Source organism: Penicillium hordei, assembly GCF_028827395.1.
Source record: "Penicillium hordei strain IBT 12815 chromosome Unknown utg000003l_segment0_segment0, whole genome shotgun sequence".
NCBI lineage: Eukaryota > Fungi > Ascomycota > Eurotiomycetes > Eurotiales > Aspergillaceae > Penicillium > Penicillium hordei.
In genome coordinates, this window is record NW_026623144.1 from 1,524,248 (window position 1) to 1,537,890 (window position 13,643).

Here is a 13,643-nt window from a genome sequence, read left to right on the forward strand (position 1 = left end):
TGTAAGCTACTTTGTACTCGGATAATCCACTCCCTCAAAATAAAATATTGGTATAACTTAATCCCACCTACAGTGAAAATTCAGCCCAGGCCTGATGTGTTGATTTTTACTTCTCGACCAGCTACCATATCACCACTAATTTGTTAGATTCTCGCTACCTCATATATGGATCGCTTGAAGATACGTATAGAACAATCTAGTTCCCTAATGCCAAAATACGAGCAAGATCCTCCCCTTCAATGTAGTTTACCTCATTCTTCATACACACGTCTACTGCCGTTTCAACAATATTGGTTCCTTCAACAAGATCGTACCAGCCACACATGTCATTCTGAGCTAGAAGGCTCACTCCTACCCCCGTAATATCGGAAATATTCATCTGACCTAATATAGGAGCCTTGCCCGAATTCACCGGCGGTACTATACGGGGCCAACTTAGCCGTAAGCTGATTTGCCTAGAACGGAGAGTTAGAGCGAGGTTCTCGCGCTTTGCTTATAGCAACTAGATACTTATCCGCTTAAATATTAGCTTTAGTCATATTGGGATAGGTATTGACTTCTTACTACTAGCTTCGAGTATCCTCCTTCTCTTATTATAGTGCTACCCTCCGACGGGACGAAGAAAAAGGAAATCTTAGGAATTTAACGACCGGTGGGGCTCTTGTAGATGTTTTGATTAATTGGAACTAATGAGGTGTCTACTGTTTTAGAAAATGCAGAGTGCCATACCTGCTGTAGACACAAGTTGATTTGACAGTTTCGAAAAGCTCTAATATATCGGCTTAGCTCTTAATATTTTGCAAATCTACGTTTAGCACATTGATATTCCTAGGCCGGATCTCGCCTAGTCGTAGAATGTTGTCCTTTTGTTGAACATTTCTGATGACACTTGTGAGATTCCCTAAGTGAGCTAGCATCAAACTGGTCATGGATCGAGCATGAGCAGATCTAAGTGCTTATATAATACTCAGTGAGCGCATCAGGGCGCTTAGGGGCGTGTTCAGATCTACTTAGTGAGCAAAAAGCGGCAAGATCTAAGCACTAAAACGGAAAGGGAAGGCCAAGAAGTGGCAGAAGTACATATATACCTTAATATTACATAGCCACGAAAACGTAATCTCATACAAAGTTCCCTCTACAAAGTACGAACCTCACCTCATCCCTAACCACCACATTGCCCGCACCAAGGTTATACACAACCTGGACTACCTATAGGCGTATTTATTATTCCCAAAAACAGCGGGCACTACATGGGTAATATCTTGCCATATGTCATCCACAACAATCAAAGAAACCAACAAGAGCTACTGGCCAGGTTGAATTCCTCATTATTTCGATTCACCCTCACACCCGCATGAAAGGATTGGAGCCAGACGCCCGAACCGAGGCGCAGACTCTGCAGAAGAAACCCGCACGAACCAATAACCCGTATGTTCAAGTGCCGAATATGACTCCACCCGGGCACCCATTAATAGGAGCCTTACATTCAATATGTATAGGTAGACCGCTTCAGGTAAAAGACAGGCAACGCGCCTACGACTTCCACCATAACTCGATCACCTCCCGAAGACGATGTGTACCCAGTTACTAACTCCAGCGGTAATGGCCAGAGCTTCTGATTCTCTGGTATGTCCGGTCCCGCCGCAAATTACCATATCCCAATGCCTAGGTCGTCGGTTACTAGGCGCAGTTCTGGCCGATCAGGACCCGGGTCGTGGGTGAATATGTTGGCATCAAATAGACGGGTGTTGCCACGTTGTTTCTCTTGCTCTGGCTGGTCGATTTCACGTTCACTTCACCGCTGCTTAAGCACTGTCGGCTGCTGTTCGCTGTGTCCATTTGCCCGCTGGGTATCCTGCTCCCTATATTTAGGGTTTCGATTCTGTTGTCGTTGTTTGTTGGCTGTCCGAGTCGCACCTTTAACCTTGGGTTTGACCAGGCTTCTATACTTAGGCTTTCGGTGCTGTAATGGGAGCCCTGATTATGGGCGCCTGTGTGTCAGTTTTGCGATATATAGATAGTCTCGTCCATGGCTGGTTTTCGAGTGTTCTCACGGTGCTTCATAAAATCAGACATTGGCTTGATATAACTATATTTACAGTTCCAACCCTTCATTCAAGGCTTCCGGACCTTCTCCGATCAAAATCTCACAAGTCAAACTATCCTCCCTACCAATCGGTTTATCCATTTGACACTTCACGTCACTATGTCTTTCTACGCAATGTCAAACTCCATGTTCAACGCCATGTGCAACAAGATCTCGGATACCGAGGCCGACAGCGAAGGGCAGAATTCAACTCCTCTTCCGTATGGCTGGCGCTTGCCCCAGCCTAACAATTTCTCTTATGCCGATGCCATGATCAGCCCGCTGATTTATCGTGCACAATCAACTCCGGCTCCGTTCCCGGACACCATATCTGTGCTCGTGCCCACGCCCGACTACCTCTCTACCGGAGCCCCAAGACTGGTGGTATTATGGGTGAGATGCTGCGGATGCAGCAATTTGGTCAATCCTGATCTAGCGCCGGAGATGAAATGTCCGATTTGCTCGCATACTGAGTGCAGTTCCTGCGGCAAAGAGAATGTTCCCTAGACTAGGATAGACTGTATGGGGTTTCGTTGTGTCTGGGATGTTTGGGTTTTACTTTCTATCCTCTTTTCCTTTACCTCTCTTGCATTTCCTTTCTTTTTCTTGCCTTTTGGTTGTCATTTTTCATTTTTCATTTTCATCTTCTTTTTGATTGACCGTTCTTTTGTTGATTGCCATGGTGCATTGGTGCATCTTAGGGTCTTGGGCGGTATACTATAGATGATTTGCCTTGATCCTGGATAACGTTCGGACATAGTGCCGATGATGCGAATGATACGCCTGCCCAAACAAAAGTCACAAGCATTGAGGAATCATATAAAGGGCATAGGTAGGTAGTTATTTGTTTAGACTTGCGAAATACTTTGCGGTATATATATATATATATATATATCCCATCCATCATATATATAAAGGGTGGCATGTGACACCTGTAGACCTCCTAGATGCTCCATCGTTCTAGAATAGTAGTGGCTCTATCTTCGAGGGCGATAGATAATTAATAGAAATCTTGATTTATTCAGGAACCTGGTTAGACGCTGTTGAAGGAATTGAAGAATCAATTCTAAATGCAATGACAATGGATAGTTCAAACAATTATAAAGATACGCTATGGCAGGAGGAGATAAATGGCGACTAAACCGATTATGAATGTCTATGAGGATTTGTTTCTTTTTCTTACGCCGTTCCACTGGCAGGCCTACCTACATGGGATGCCGAAAGATCGAAGGTCAGTTCAAAGGTTTTCCGCAGTTGCCAATGCGGAAATATATTGCTAGGGTCAAATTTTTGGCAGAGGACGACATTGGCATTAGCCTTATAGATTTTTGGCATACAATCTTGCATTCGACTGCTTCTGTCTGATATCATTGAATTAGAAGCGACGTATAAATATGGGTGGTGAAGGAGTATTGAGCAAGAAATCACCGAGTTGCCCTGAACGGATGGATTGTACTGGGAGAACATGTGTATCTTCGCCCCAACTCTTTCTTTACCTCATGGCTAAAGTATCTAGTATCAACTTTGGAAGAAGTCAATGAAGTGCCGACCTCGAGAGGCCTGTACGTAATAACGACGACATTCAGCCCTACAGTTGCCCGGCGAGGGACTTTCAGCCGGAATATAAATTATTACCCTAACACAGCCAGGTCAATGGTGCATACAGTGGGGACATATTGCATTTAATTATAAAGGTATCCAAAACATGAACGAAGCAAGCGCCCCGAACTATTGATCGCTAGGAGATTTTTCTCGGTGGCTACGCCCCGAATGTGGGGACTGCGGAACAGCAGCCCCGTTCTCGGGCGGCGGGGCCAGTCCAGCCTCTAGCCGCAAGCGGGTCACCACGGGTCCCAGCGCAAAATGACTCTCCATGCTGCTGTGGTCGGCACACGGGCTCTTCTTGATCGGCAACAGCCAATCGAAGACATTGTATCCCATGACTTGCTGGAGATTTTTCAATGGGCTGCCTAGGTCGAAGGGGTTCTCGCCCGGCAGAGTGTGGAGGATGGCGAAGACGTGGCGTTCGCCCGAGGGGGAGTTTGTTGTTTGCGGTTGGGTTGGAGTCGAGGGTGTTTGTAGTGGGTAGGAGACCATGCGGAATGTCGGAGCCCAGGGGGACTCGGCTACCCAGAGTCGCTCGAGGAGATGTTCTGGGACACGGATGGCAAGGGTCCAGACGGCGGTGCGTCGGTTTAGGTTTTCGATTGTTGTGATGTTGAAGATGCCCATTTGGACTGAGCTCAGGGTCATTCCGGCGGTGAAGAAGGCGAAAAGGCCGCTCCTAGTGGTTTTTATTAGGCTGGTAAATCTCCTGAGCATCCTATGTGTGGGCACTTACAGTCCAATGCCGACACACCAATGGGGGTTTACTCCTCCGGTCTGCTTGAAAGGTTAGTAGCGGGCTCTTAGTGAATTGGAATGGTAGCTTATGGAAGTCTCACCTGGCGTCGGATCTCCGCTGTAAAATAAGCACACACTATAAGAGCAAAGGTACAGAATATGCAAGTATAAGCAACGAATTGAATGAAGAATTTGAACGATGTCACGGACACCACGCCTCCAACCCTGCATTCTGTCAGCTTGATACTGGTTTTGCGGAAAGTTGTTGTTATCATACCAAGGACAAAAGTGATCCATTTTGCGCACACATCGTCCCAACTCGCGGCAGTGGTGCGCCCTGTCTGGCTTGTACTGACAGCACGTGGTGCACCACAGGGGCCGGCCATCCGCCTCGCAGACGAAGACATCTTTTGTGTAGAAGCTCTCCAACTCAATATCTGACTGAACTGCGGTGCCTACAGCAGTAGAGATCGAGCCTCTCTCCACATCCGCGTCTGCCTGAATTGTCTTTTCCGGATCGGGTTTGCGCGTACTTTTCTTCCCACGTCGGCGCTTCGATTGCTTTTCATTCTCGTCATCCGCCACTCTTTGTTCACCGAGGGGAAGGTATCCGGGGTTCCACAGGACTTGGTAATAAAGATGCAAATATGAAACGACCATGGGGATTAAAAGGACGTAATAGATTGCGATGATTGCGGCGCCAGCGCCGACTCGGGGGCTTCGGTTATGGGAGGGTAGCGGATAAATTAGATAGTCGACTAAGTTTCACATTGTTAGTACCCTGGTAAAAAAAAGTCCTCGACCAAATTCACGGAAAACTCACTGCATAATGGTTTCGTGACCGCATACGAAGCGTATACCACAGCGCCGAGTAACATAGGCGGAATGAGCCTGGATACTATGACGTTGGCGCGCTTCTGCGCGGGAGACGCCATATATACGGAATCAATACAGCAATATCAAATGCATGGATTCTAATGAATGCCCTCGAGGGACTGCAAGGTCCGGATCGAGTAGGGAAGGTCGTTGAATCAAACAGTGCAAACCTGACGTAATCGGACCTCATCCTGGGGTTCGTTCCCGTTTGGGTCCCAAGGATCGGGGCATCGGTAGAACCTTGAAAACACCCTGGGCATACAGCTTGCCCTGCTTTTCAACCTCAGCTACCGTGTCCATACGGCAAATATCGGGCCTACTATTACTCATTCTATATTTCTCAGCTGCGACCGTCAGATAAGGCCACACGAATGTCAGATTATCTCTAAACTCTTTTTAGATCTTGACGGTGTTACGGTTGTACTCGATAGAGCTCGATATAGTATCTGGAATGGCACATGGCATGGAATTTCCGCGGATCTACGGGTGAGAATTTAAATTAGAAATCAGCCGTTGAGTTTCACAGCATCTCGTAATCTGTAATTCGTAAGAAATAACCCAAAAATGTCCAAACCAACAATGATGAAACCGATTTTTGAGGGAAAAAAAAAAAAAAAAAAAAAAAATCTCCATCATATTCAGGTTGTCAGAAACCAAAGCCTAGGTGACTTAGGCAACACTGCTCAAGGCGCGGAACCCTGGGACACCTGACTCGAATGACTCTTCATTTTGCTTTTCGAAGCAGCCGGTGCCTGGAAAACTAGGGGAAGAGTGGGGTATATCCTATGCCTTCGAAACCAATTGATCGAGTTCATTTACCAAGGCATCAATGCCAAAAGGAATTCGAGAATTTAGACCGTTATTTCGGAGCACCCGAGTGACCAGAACCCGTTGACGCACATACATTCTCCTGGGTAAGCCAGGCCATCCGAGACGGTGTGAGCATTTGCTTAGCCCCGGATAATAGTGGACCCGTTGACTCAATACGCCTAATCTTCAGAGATGATTCATAGATTCCTCACATTCTAGGCACAACTGGGGTGTTCTGGGTAATGACAGAGCCCCGGACTACACTAAGCCACTGTCCTGGGCAACCCATCTCGCGGGTGATGTGCAACTAAGGCCAACTTTTACCCCGTCGCCCCAATGGGTGCCCGGGTAATGAACTCGGCCAATTACGATGTGGATCTTATGTCGCAAGGCAGCCTGGGCTGTTGACTGCTCTAGGAACGCTGCCTTGCGCTTCTGCATCTATTATATCTATTCTAGTTTCTTCACGTATATAGCTCTCGTGGATTCCCCCTGTTGAAATTCAATTCCATTCTCAAACTCAATCAATACATCCAACTATCAGTCCAGCAAGACCTTCACTATAAAGACCTTCGACTCGTCTTCCACCAAATCCTCCATTCTGTCTATAATAGCTATCCAACCTATCCAACCCATAACATCAATGACGTCTCTGTGGTATTGCTGCGATTGCCACTTCGGCCCTCACAACTCGTCTCTCTACGACTCCTGCATCCAGTGTGGAAGAGTTCGTTGCGCTCGCTGCGTTGACGAGAAGATCTCCGACAGTATGAGCATCCACTCGCACTCCCACGACAGCAACCCGATCTCCGCATACCCAACTGCCGTCTCATTGCACTCGCCTTGCACCCCAACCTTGAAGACCACAGCCATGCCCATAGTCGTACCAGAGCTTCCCGGTCTACGGCCTCTACCACGGGCCGACTGCACAGGCATCTCGTCAGCCTCACTACCTGGAACGAGGCAAAACAGTCCGACCTACATGTATATCTGTTGCGAATGCGGAGACGGGCCTAAGATCTACAACATTCAACCTCGATGTGTGGTATGCAACCACACAGCTTGCAACAATTGCGCGGAAGTCAAGTGAGTCTTTTTGAAACGCTATCTCGCGGGCCGAGAACAGGGTACTATGAATACAATGGTAAGCGACTCCGATGCTCACTCAGCATTTCGGTGGTTCTTGAAGCTGACAGTTCGGAATAGTGGAATAGTGATTCCGAGCTCTACTGTTACTTTTTCTTTTTGCGATTTTCGTTTTATTTCTGGAATGCTTCTTGTTATGCAAAGCGGGTTATGGGTCATGAGCATATATGGTGTAATGCTTCTTATTTTTGTTAGACTAGAATTTTGTATACTTGCGGTTTCTTGATTTGGTTTAGCGCAAGGCCAGCGGGGCTGGATTCCCCTCTGTCTGCCTTGGCCGTTTGATTTTGATATGTTTCTTTATGTTTCTTTTCTTTTTCTTTTCTTTTTTGTTTATGGAATCAATATTATGGTTATTACTATTATTCTTACCACTCCGTCTCGTTTATGCGCCAAGCCGTAGAGTCATCGTGATCTTCAAGGTATGCAGCAAACCACCCCCTGCTCTGAGCCTCATGGGCCCGGCCTCAAGTATCATGGTTGGTTGAAATAATTTGCGGCTCAGCCAAATATGGACCCCGCTATGCTGAGTGATGTACTCTGTATGCAAGCCAAGATGAACTAGCCTGCTTCTCCTATTCTTTTTACCGCTCCTTTGCTCTGGCATCTGCAGCAAACAGCCCTATGGCCCATAATGAAAAAAGCGGTCTTGGTACTCGGAAGCTAACACGGACGATGTCTATTAATCCTTGTGCTCCGCTTCTCTTTGACCTCGATCTTTTTACCTTTGTGACCCTTTAGACTTCACTTATTTACGGCTTATTTTCTTACTTTGACCTCGACTCAGCCCCCTATGGCATGTTCTATGGTGCTATTCCCATTTCTCTATGTCCCGTCTATCCCGTCTCCCAACTATATCATTGTAGTAGCCCCCACCTGGGCACTTCCAGTTTGGACTTTGGGGCTGTGCTGGACTGTGCGCCCCGAACAGGTTTTGCTTGGCTTTTTCCCTCTACTTTGTACGTGCGCGCTTGTCCCATCACCCTGAAACTCCCCTGTAAATTGGCGTAGACGCAAATTACTACCATATCCACAACCCATCCATCTTCCCTATTGGTATTTTCCTTGACTGTTTCCTCGCACTTCCAATGTTTGCCCGGTCGCGGACTTCACTCTCGGGCGCTACGCGCGGGATCTATCTCTGGCATGGCTATATGGCTATATGGACCTACGATATTACTACTCCATGCACAATGTCAATACAAGGAGAAGAACATATGTAACCGAATGCGAAGAAGCCCCGGACCAATCAGCAAGAATCTGTTGAATCCAAGACATCCGGTCCGCTGATCTGCCTTGCCCTGACTCAACTCGTGTAGATATGTTTCTACAATAGGAAAAATGTCAGTGTTGTATTGCATCTTTGATTAGTAGAGATAATATTTAAAAAAAAAAAGAAAATCTCACCGTATACACTCTGCTACTTTACTATTATTATCTCTGAATTTCTGAACCTTCTTGAAACAGTCACACCAACCCTGGCCCCCATCTCCTTGACTCTGCACGCTATACTTAGCATCCACTAGCCGCACAAACCCACTTCTTCTTTCTTCTTACTCCGTACAAAGTACGGGAATGAGTCTTTTCCTTCGTCTGGGTCTAGACTTGTTTTTAAGATTTGACTTCTTTTCAAGCTGCATCTCTCAGCTGAGATGCTACACAGCTGAAAATACGTATCTAGCACAGTTGAAGTGATGTAGTAAGCTCTTCGTAGGTAGGACTTTGTCAAGAGTATTGTTTTATTTTATTCTTGGTCTATTCTATTCCTTCGGCTACGAATGAATGAGTCAACGATTTTAGCGTGTTTTTCAAATGGACATGGTTTATCTCGGAGGTCGGCTGGATTTGAGTCAGAACTTATCCATAATCCAAGCCAGTTGCAAGGTAATTGGTGTTTATTTCACTAGTACTAAAGATAGAAAGAGACCAATAGTTGGATAGGGAAAAAAAAATACATATTGACTGATTGCTATGAATATGTTCTGTGAACCCGCCAAGATTCTAATGGTGCAACCGCACCCTCCAGTGTGCAGATTAGCAGTAGAGCCAGAGCTCCCCCAGAGCTGAAACTGCCAAAGTTACGACCAGCAGCTGAGACGCAGACGCCCCAACACCCCGTTGTGAGGTCACTAGGCAATGAAAGGTCCAGAGCCTAGATTTAACAAAAAGAGAGAAAAAAAAAAGGACTCAAAGAGCGCGAGGCCCCCAATCGCGCAGATCAAATGCAGTTGTAATGCAGGGAAGAAAACGCCGAATCGGCTTATGATGCAGATGATAACCAGGTCATGAATGCGAGAGCCTTGAAAAGAGGCGGTGGCATGGGATATTGTATTCAAAAATGGATGGCATCATGGCCATGATGAGGGTTGTCTAAGTCCATGTGTTGATGATGTTTTTCCCCCGCCATCGAAGTTCTTTCGACGCCGGTGTTCACAAGACTGATGGAAGACAGCTCACCTGGAGAGGACTCTTAAAGGGTCCAATGAATGAGGGAGAATGTTACAGGGACAAGACACGCGACGGGTCTTGGAGGAAGCGCCTACGGTATGCGGCTATCTCAGAGGCCACAGTGTTGAAATCTTTCACCTTGTCACGCCGTAAGTCGTTGATGATCTCTTTCAGACCAGCGAGATATGCTTCTTTTTCTTCTTCGGTTTGACCCTCTCGGACAGAGCCCATCTGGACGAGAATCTTGTCGTCTGTCGAGGTTAACGGGTCTGTGGTCAGCATTCGAACAGGGTAAAAAAAAAGAAATGGCAAACGAGTTGGATGGAAAGGAAGCAGAGGCAAGAGACTAAGGCAGTAGAGCAATAAACAGAAAGTAGAAACAGACTAGATAGTGCAATACGCCGGTGGGGGAGCTCGAGGACGAGGTGGGGTGTTGCACGTTGTTCATGTCGACGCACCGCTTAGAGTCATGTCTCGAAAATGCTGAAACTCGCAGGATCGGTCATTGCAGACACCCCCGGCCAACTCATATGGACACATGTATTTCATGGAATCGATATTATGACTGTAAGTTAGCGAGCGGTAGCCACTCGGAACGTCTTCGGCATAATGCGGGTGGTAGCGATAAGCCTTGAAAGTTCGCAGTGGGCTGGTGTACGGCGTGAATCTTCGCTCCGAAATAGCGGGCGATGCTTCAGTCTAGATAGGGGTTAGTATGGGGTCACTAAAAACTTCCTCTGAAAAGGGGTAGTGTTCATACGCCAGGAGCGCCAACCTGCAAATCCGACCGAGGTAATGGGTCTGACATCTGAGGCGTGCTGGTTAGTTCTTCATCAGCTTGAGTCAAGTCAAATGACGGTGCCGAGACTGCCGTGTTTTCTACGAGACCGGAAAGAGCTGGGCTGAAAGGAGGAGGGCTGTAACTGGAGCCTTCAGACTGTGATTCAGCATCAGGCTCTGGGGGTTCATAACCGTCAGATTCCGCAGACTCCTCACGCTGAGATTGTTCGCTAAGGTGATGTTGAGAAACGAATTCGTCGGCAGAAGCTGCACTGGGATGGGTGATGGCAGAGGGCGAGCTCCGAGACGTCGATCGCTCCGAAGAGTCAATCTCCATGGGCTCTGAGAATGATGGCATAGTAGTAGGATCAAGATCGGCTTGAGCTGGCGAAGTAGTAGGTTCGTCCTCACTCTCGCTGGACGAATCGGAACTATCACTGCTGCTGTCATCAGATTCTTGCATAGCCGACCCAGCTGAATCGGACTCGAACGAAGCCGATGCCTTTGCTGTGCTATCGATTACACCATCTGCCACTTCCTCAGCATGGGATTCTTTAAATGGTTCTCGAGTAGTAGTGCCTTCGATTGATGCATCTAGTTGGGCAACAGGGGTAGCCGGCATAAGCGTATCAGGGGCGGCCGTCGTTGGCTTAGCATTTGAAGAATCTGGGTAATGGTTAGTTGAAGCGCAAAATTCTCTCTTGAGAATACCCAAAAATTATTATGTCCTAGAAAGAGACAGACAGAGAAAGTAAGGATTTAAAGAATATTACCTTCAGAAGTAGCTGCTACCACGCTGGTTTGTCCACCGGATGATGATGATGCCCCAGAGTCATCCAGGGTGCGAGGCGACTGGGTTCGGCTGGCAGCGAGCTTTGATTTCCTTCGTAGCTCCAGCTCCGCAATCTTGCGGCGCATAGCTTGAATTTCCATGTCTTTTAGTCGAATGTCCCCTTGGTCACTGAGACTAGAAGGTCCTTGTGGCGTAGCTGTCGAAGCCCGGGTGGTAGGAGGATTTGATTGGACAGAAGGATTCACAATGGTCGAGGTCACTATCGGCACTGGTTCCTGCTCTGAGCTCGAATCCAACTCCATATTGTCATCCTCGTCATCGCCGTAAAGTGATTCATCGTCGCTGATTGCAATGATGAGTTTATCGGCAGGGTCGAACCGAGTCACAGCCGGGTTAAAATGCTTCTTCGGAGGTGCAACTGGCTCATCGAAATCGGACGCCCGAGGCCGCTTGCGTTGGGAAGTTTGAGACATAGGTGTTGAGTCAAGGTCCATCACATGTACCGGCTCAGAGGCAAGTGGTTCATGTGGCTCCTGCTCCAATCCAGCCATGAGAAGTCCTGGAAGGCCGGCAGAGCGACGAGATTCGGGCACAGGAGGTCGAAGAGGAAGCGGGTGTTGAATAGCTGGCGCCGGAGATTCCAACTGGATGGGTGGCAGATTTGCCTGAGCCAATTTCTGGGTCTTCAGCAAAGTCTGTCTTTTGAGTTCCTCAATTCGCTGCCTTGCCAACTCCGTCTGGGCTTTGCGTTTTTCCTTCACGAGAGCTTCCTTTGGAACCGAACGGGCAGCATCAACTGGTATAGCGGGAGGGGGTTTCGCACTGCCAGTGGGTGAAGTTTCTTTAGATGTCGTCTTGGCAGCTTTCTCAGCCAGCATCCGGGCGATCAGTTCCTTTCGCTCCAGAGGCTTGCCAGCTTTGGGGGGAGGGGCGGCAGATGGGGCGCAAGGTTGGGGCACTGGCAAATCCGACTTCGTGGTGCCGTGAGTCTCTTTCACTATCTTGGTCCCCTCAGAGGAGCTGCTAGATCCTAATCCCTTGCTAGCAAATACAGTCACGGCGGAGGCCTTCTCAGGAACTGGTGGACCTTGCACAGGCGATGCGGTGACCTTGATGCCAACTTCGTCGTAAAGGCGTTTCAGGATCATAGGGTTGATACCCTCTGCGACTAGTTCATCGTAGCGGATGTTATGGGGCGCCAAGCTGAGCAACGCGCCTTGGGCTTGAATTCGTAGCTGCGCCGCTGATTTCCGAGGTGGAGGGGCGGGGACAGTTGCAGGCGGGTACGGCTGCTGAGACTGCATCGCATGATGGACCATGCTTGCCTCTGCGGAGACTGACAAAGGAGGGTTGTATGCTGCATGTTATTAGTGAAACAGAATCAAACACAAGGAAGCATGGGAGTAATACGTGACCCACTACTCCTAGCGGATTGCGCACTAGAAGATATGGTTTCTCCTTCTTCTAGGTCCAAATACTGGCGCGTAGACTTCGGTTGTACTGATTTTTCATCCAATTCTTCACTAACTTCACCCTCTTCACGGTGATTATTTGCCTGAACTGGGGTGTCTTTCAGACGTACGGCTTCTGTTGATATTTGGTGTGAGCCATGTCCATCTAGACCCTGATAGGGCATGGCGGGATTTGAGGACCCTGTTGGCATAGGGGGATAGCTCATCGGAGCAAACGGCATTGGAGGGAAGGGAGGTGGAAACCGGGATGCGTCGAAGTGGTTGAAGAAGGGAAACTGAGGCGGAACGAATGTTGAGTTTCCAGCGCCATTTGAACCTGGCATTCGCGAATTCGCGTTAACGCCTCCCATGTTATAGTCGAAGGTCGGCCCAGGATTTGTCGCCAGTGGCTGGTGTATTTGAGAATAATCTGAACTGACTGGAAAGTTCGGAGGAATCATCGAAGGGTATGCAGGAGGCCATTGTTGTGCATAATTCGGATGACCGTGTGAGGGAGGTTGGTCGGACATGGTGTTGTGTGCAGGAATGAAAGAGATGTATTCTCTACGATTCTCAGAAGTGAATGGAGGTGAAGAGAGGTCGCAATTTCAAAGACCAAATCTCATGATGTCTTGAAGGATTAAGCAGGTGGAGAGAGGTACCGGTAGGTCCTCGAGAACAGAATACGCAGAACTTGAATTAAGAGTCACTGTGACGGGTGATAATGATCTTATAGCGATCTAGAAACAAGAAAGGGTCATGCGACTGTGAATCCAAGCTTATAGAGGGGGGAAGAGATGGATAAAGGGTTCGAAGTCGAGAAGGATTGAGATACGCGGTCGTCTCCAAGGTCTAAGCGCCTTCGACAAAAATGATCGAGAATTTCACGTGATATATGCACGGGCCACTT

General features: G+C 47.9%; 5 protein-coding genes across 5 annotated transcripts; 1 reads left to right on the top strand and 4 right to left on the bottom strand.

Moving 5' to 3' along the window:
• Window positions 1-642: 642 nt before the first annotated feature.
• Window positions 643-929, bottom strand: N7537_005823 (uncharacterized protein; the record flags this gene model as incomplete). Its single annotated transcript, XM_056896880.1, has 2 exons — window positions 643-786; window positions 810-929. The coding sequence occupies 2 exons, from the start codon at window positions 927-929 to the stop codon at window positions 643-645; spliced, it is 264 nt and encodes an 87-aa protein (XP_056752665.1).
• A 1,277-nt stretch (window positions 930-2,206) lies between these two features.
• On the top strand, window positions 2,207-2,593 carry N7537_005824 (uncharacterized protein; the record flags this gene model as incomplete). Its single annotated transcript, XM_056896881.1, has 1 exon — window positions 2,207-2,593. The coding sequence occupies one exon, from the start codon at window positions 2,207-2,209 to the stop codon at window positions 2,591-2,593; it is 387 nt and encodes a 128-aa protein (XP_056752666.1).
• Window positions 2,594-3,814: 1,221 nt separating this feature from the next.
• On the bottom strand, window positions 3,815-5,364 carry N7537_005825 (DHHC family palmitoyltransferase; the record flags this gene model as incomplete). The annotated part of the gene is made up of 5 exons (XM_056896882.1): window positions 3,815-4,370; window positions 4,428-4,468; window positions 4,531-4,654; window positions 4,707-5,187; window positions 5,253-5,364. The coding sequence occupies 5 exons, from the start codon at window positions 5,362-5,364 to the stop codon at window positions 3,815-3,817; spliced, it is 1,314 nt and encodes a 437-aa protein (XP_056752667.1).
• Window positions 5,365-6,814: 1,450 nt separating this feature from the next.
• Window positions 6,815-7,051, bottom strand: N7537_005826 (uncharacterized protein; the record flags this gene model as incomplete). The annotated part of the gene is made up of 1 exon (XM_056896883.1): window positions 6,815-7,051. The coding sequence occupies one exon, from the start codon at window positions 7,049-7,051 to the stop codon at window positions 6,815-6,817; it is 237 nt and encodes a 78-aa protein (XP_056752668.1).
• Window positions 7,052-9,639: 2,588 nt separating this feature from the next.
• Window positions 9,640-13,263, bottom strand: N7537_005827 (uncharacterized protein; the record flags this gene model as incomplete). The annotated part of the gene is made up of 5 exons (XM_056896884.1): window positions 9,640-9,960; window positions 10,168-10,408; window positions 10,470-11,155; window positions 11,263-12,639; window positions 12,702-13,263. The coding sequence occupies 5 exons, from the start codon at window positions 13,261-13,263 to the stop codon at window positions 9,761-9,763; spliced, it is 3,066 nt and encodes a 1,021-aa protein (XP_056752669.1). The 3' UTR covers window positions 9,640-9,760.
• Between the last annotated feature and the right edge of the window lie 380 nt (window positions 13,264-13,643).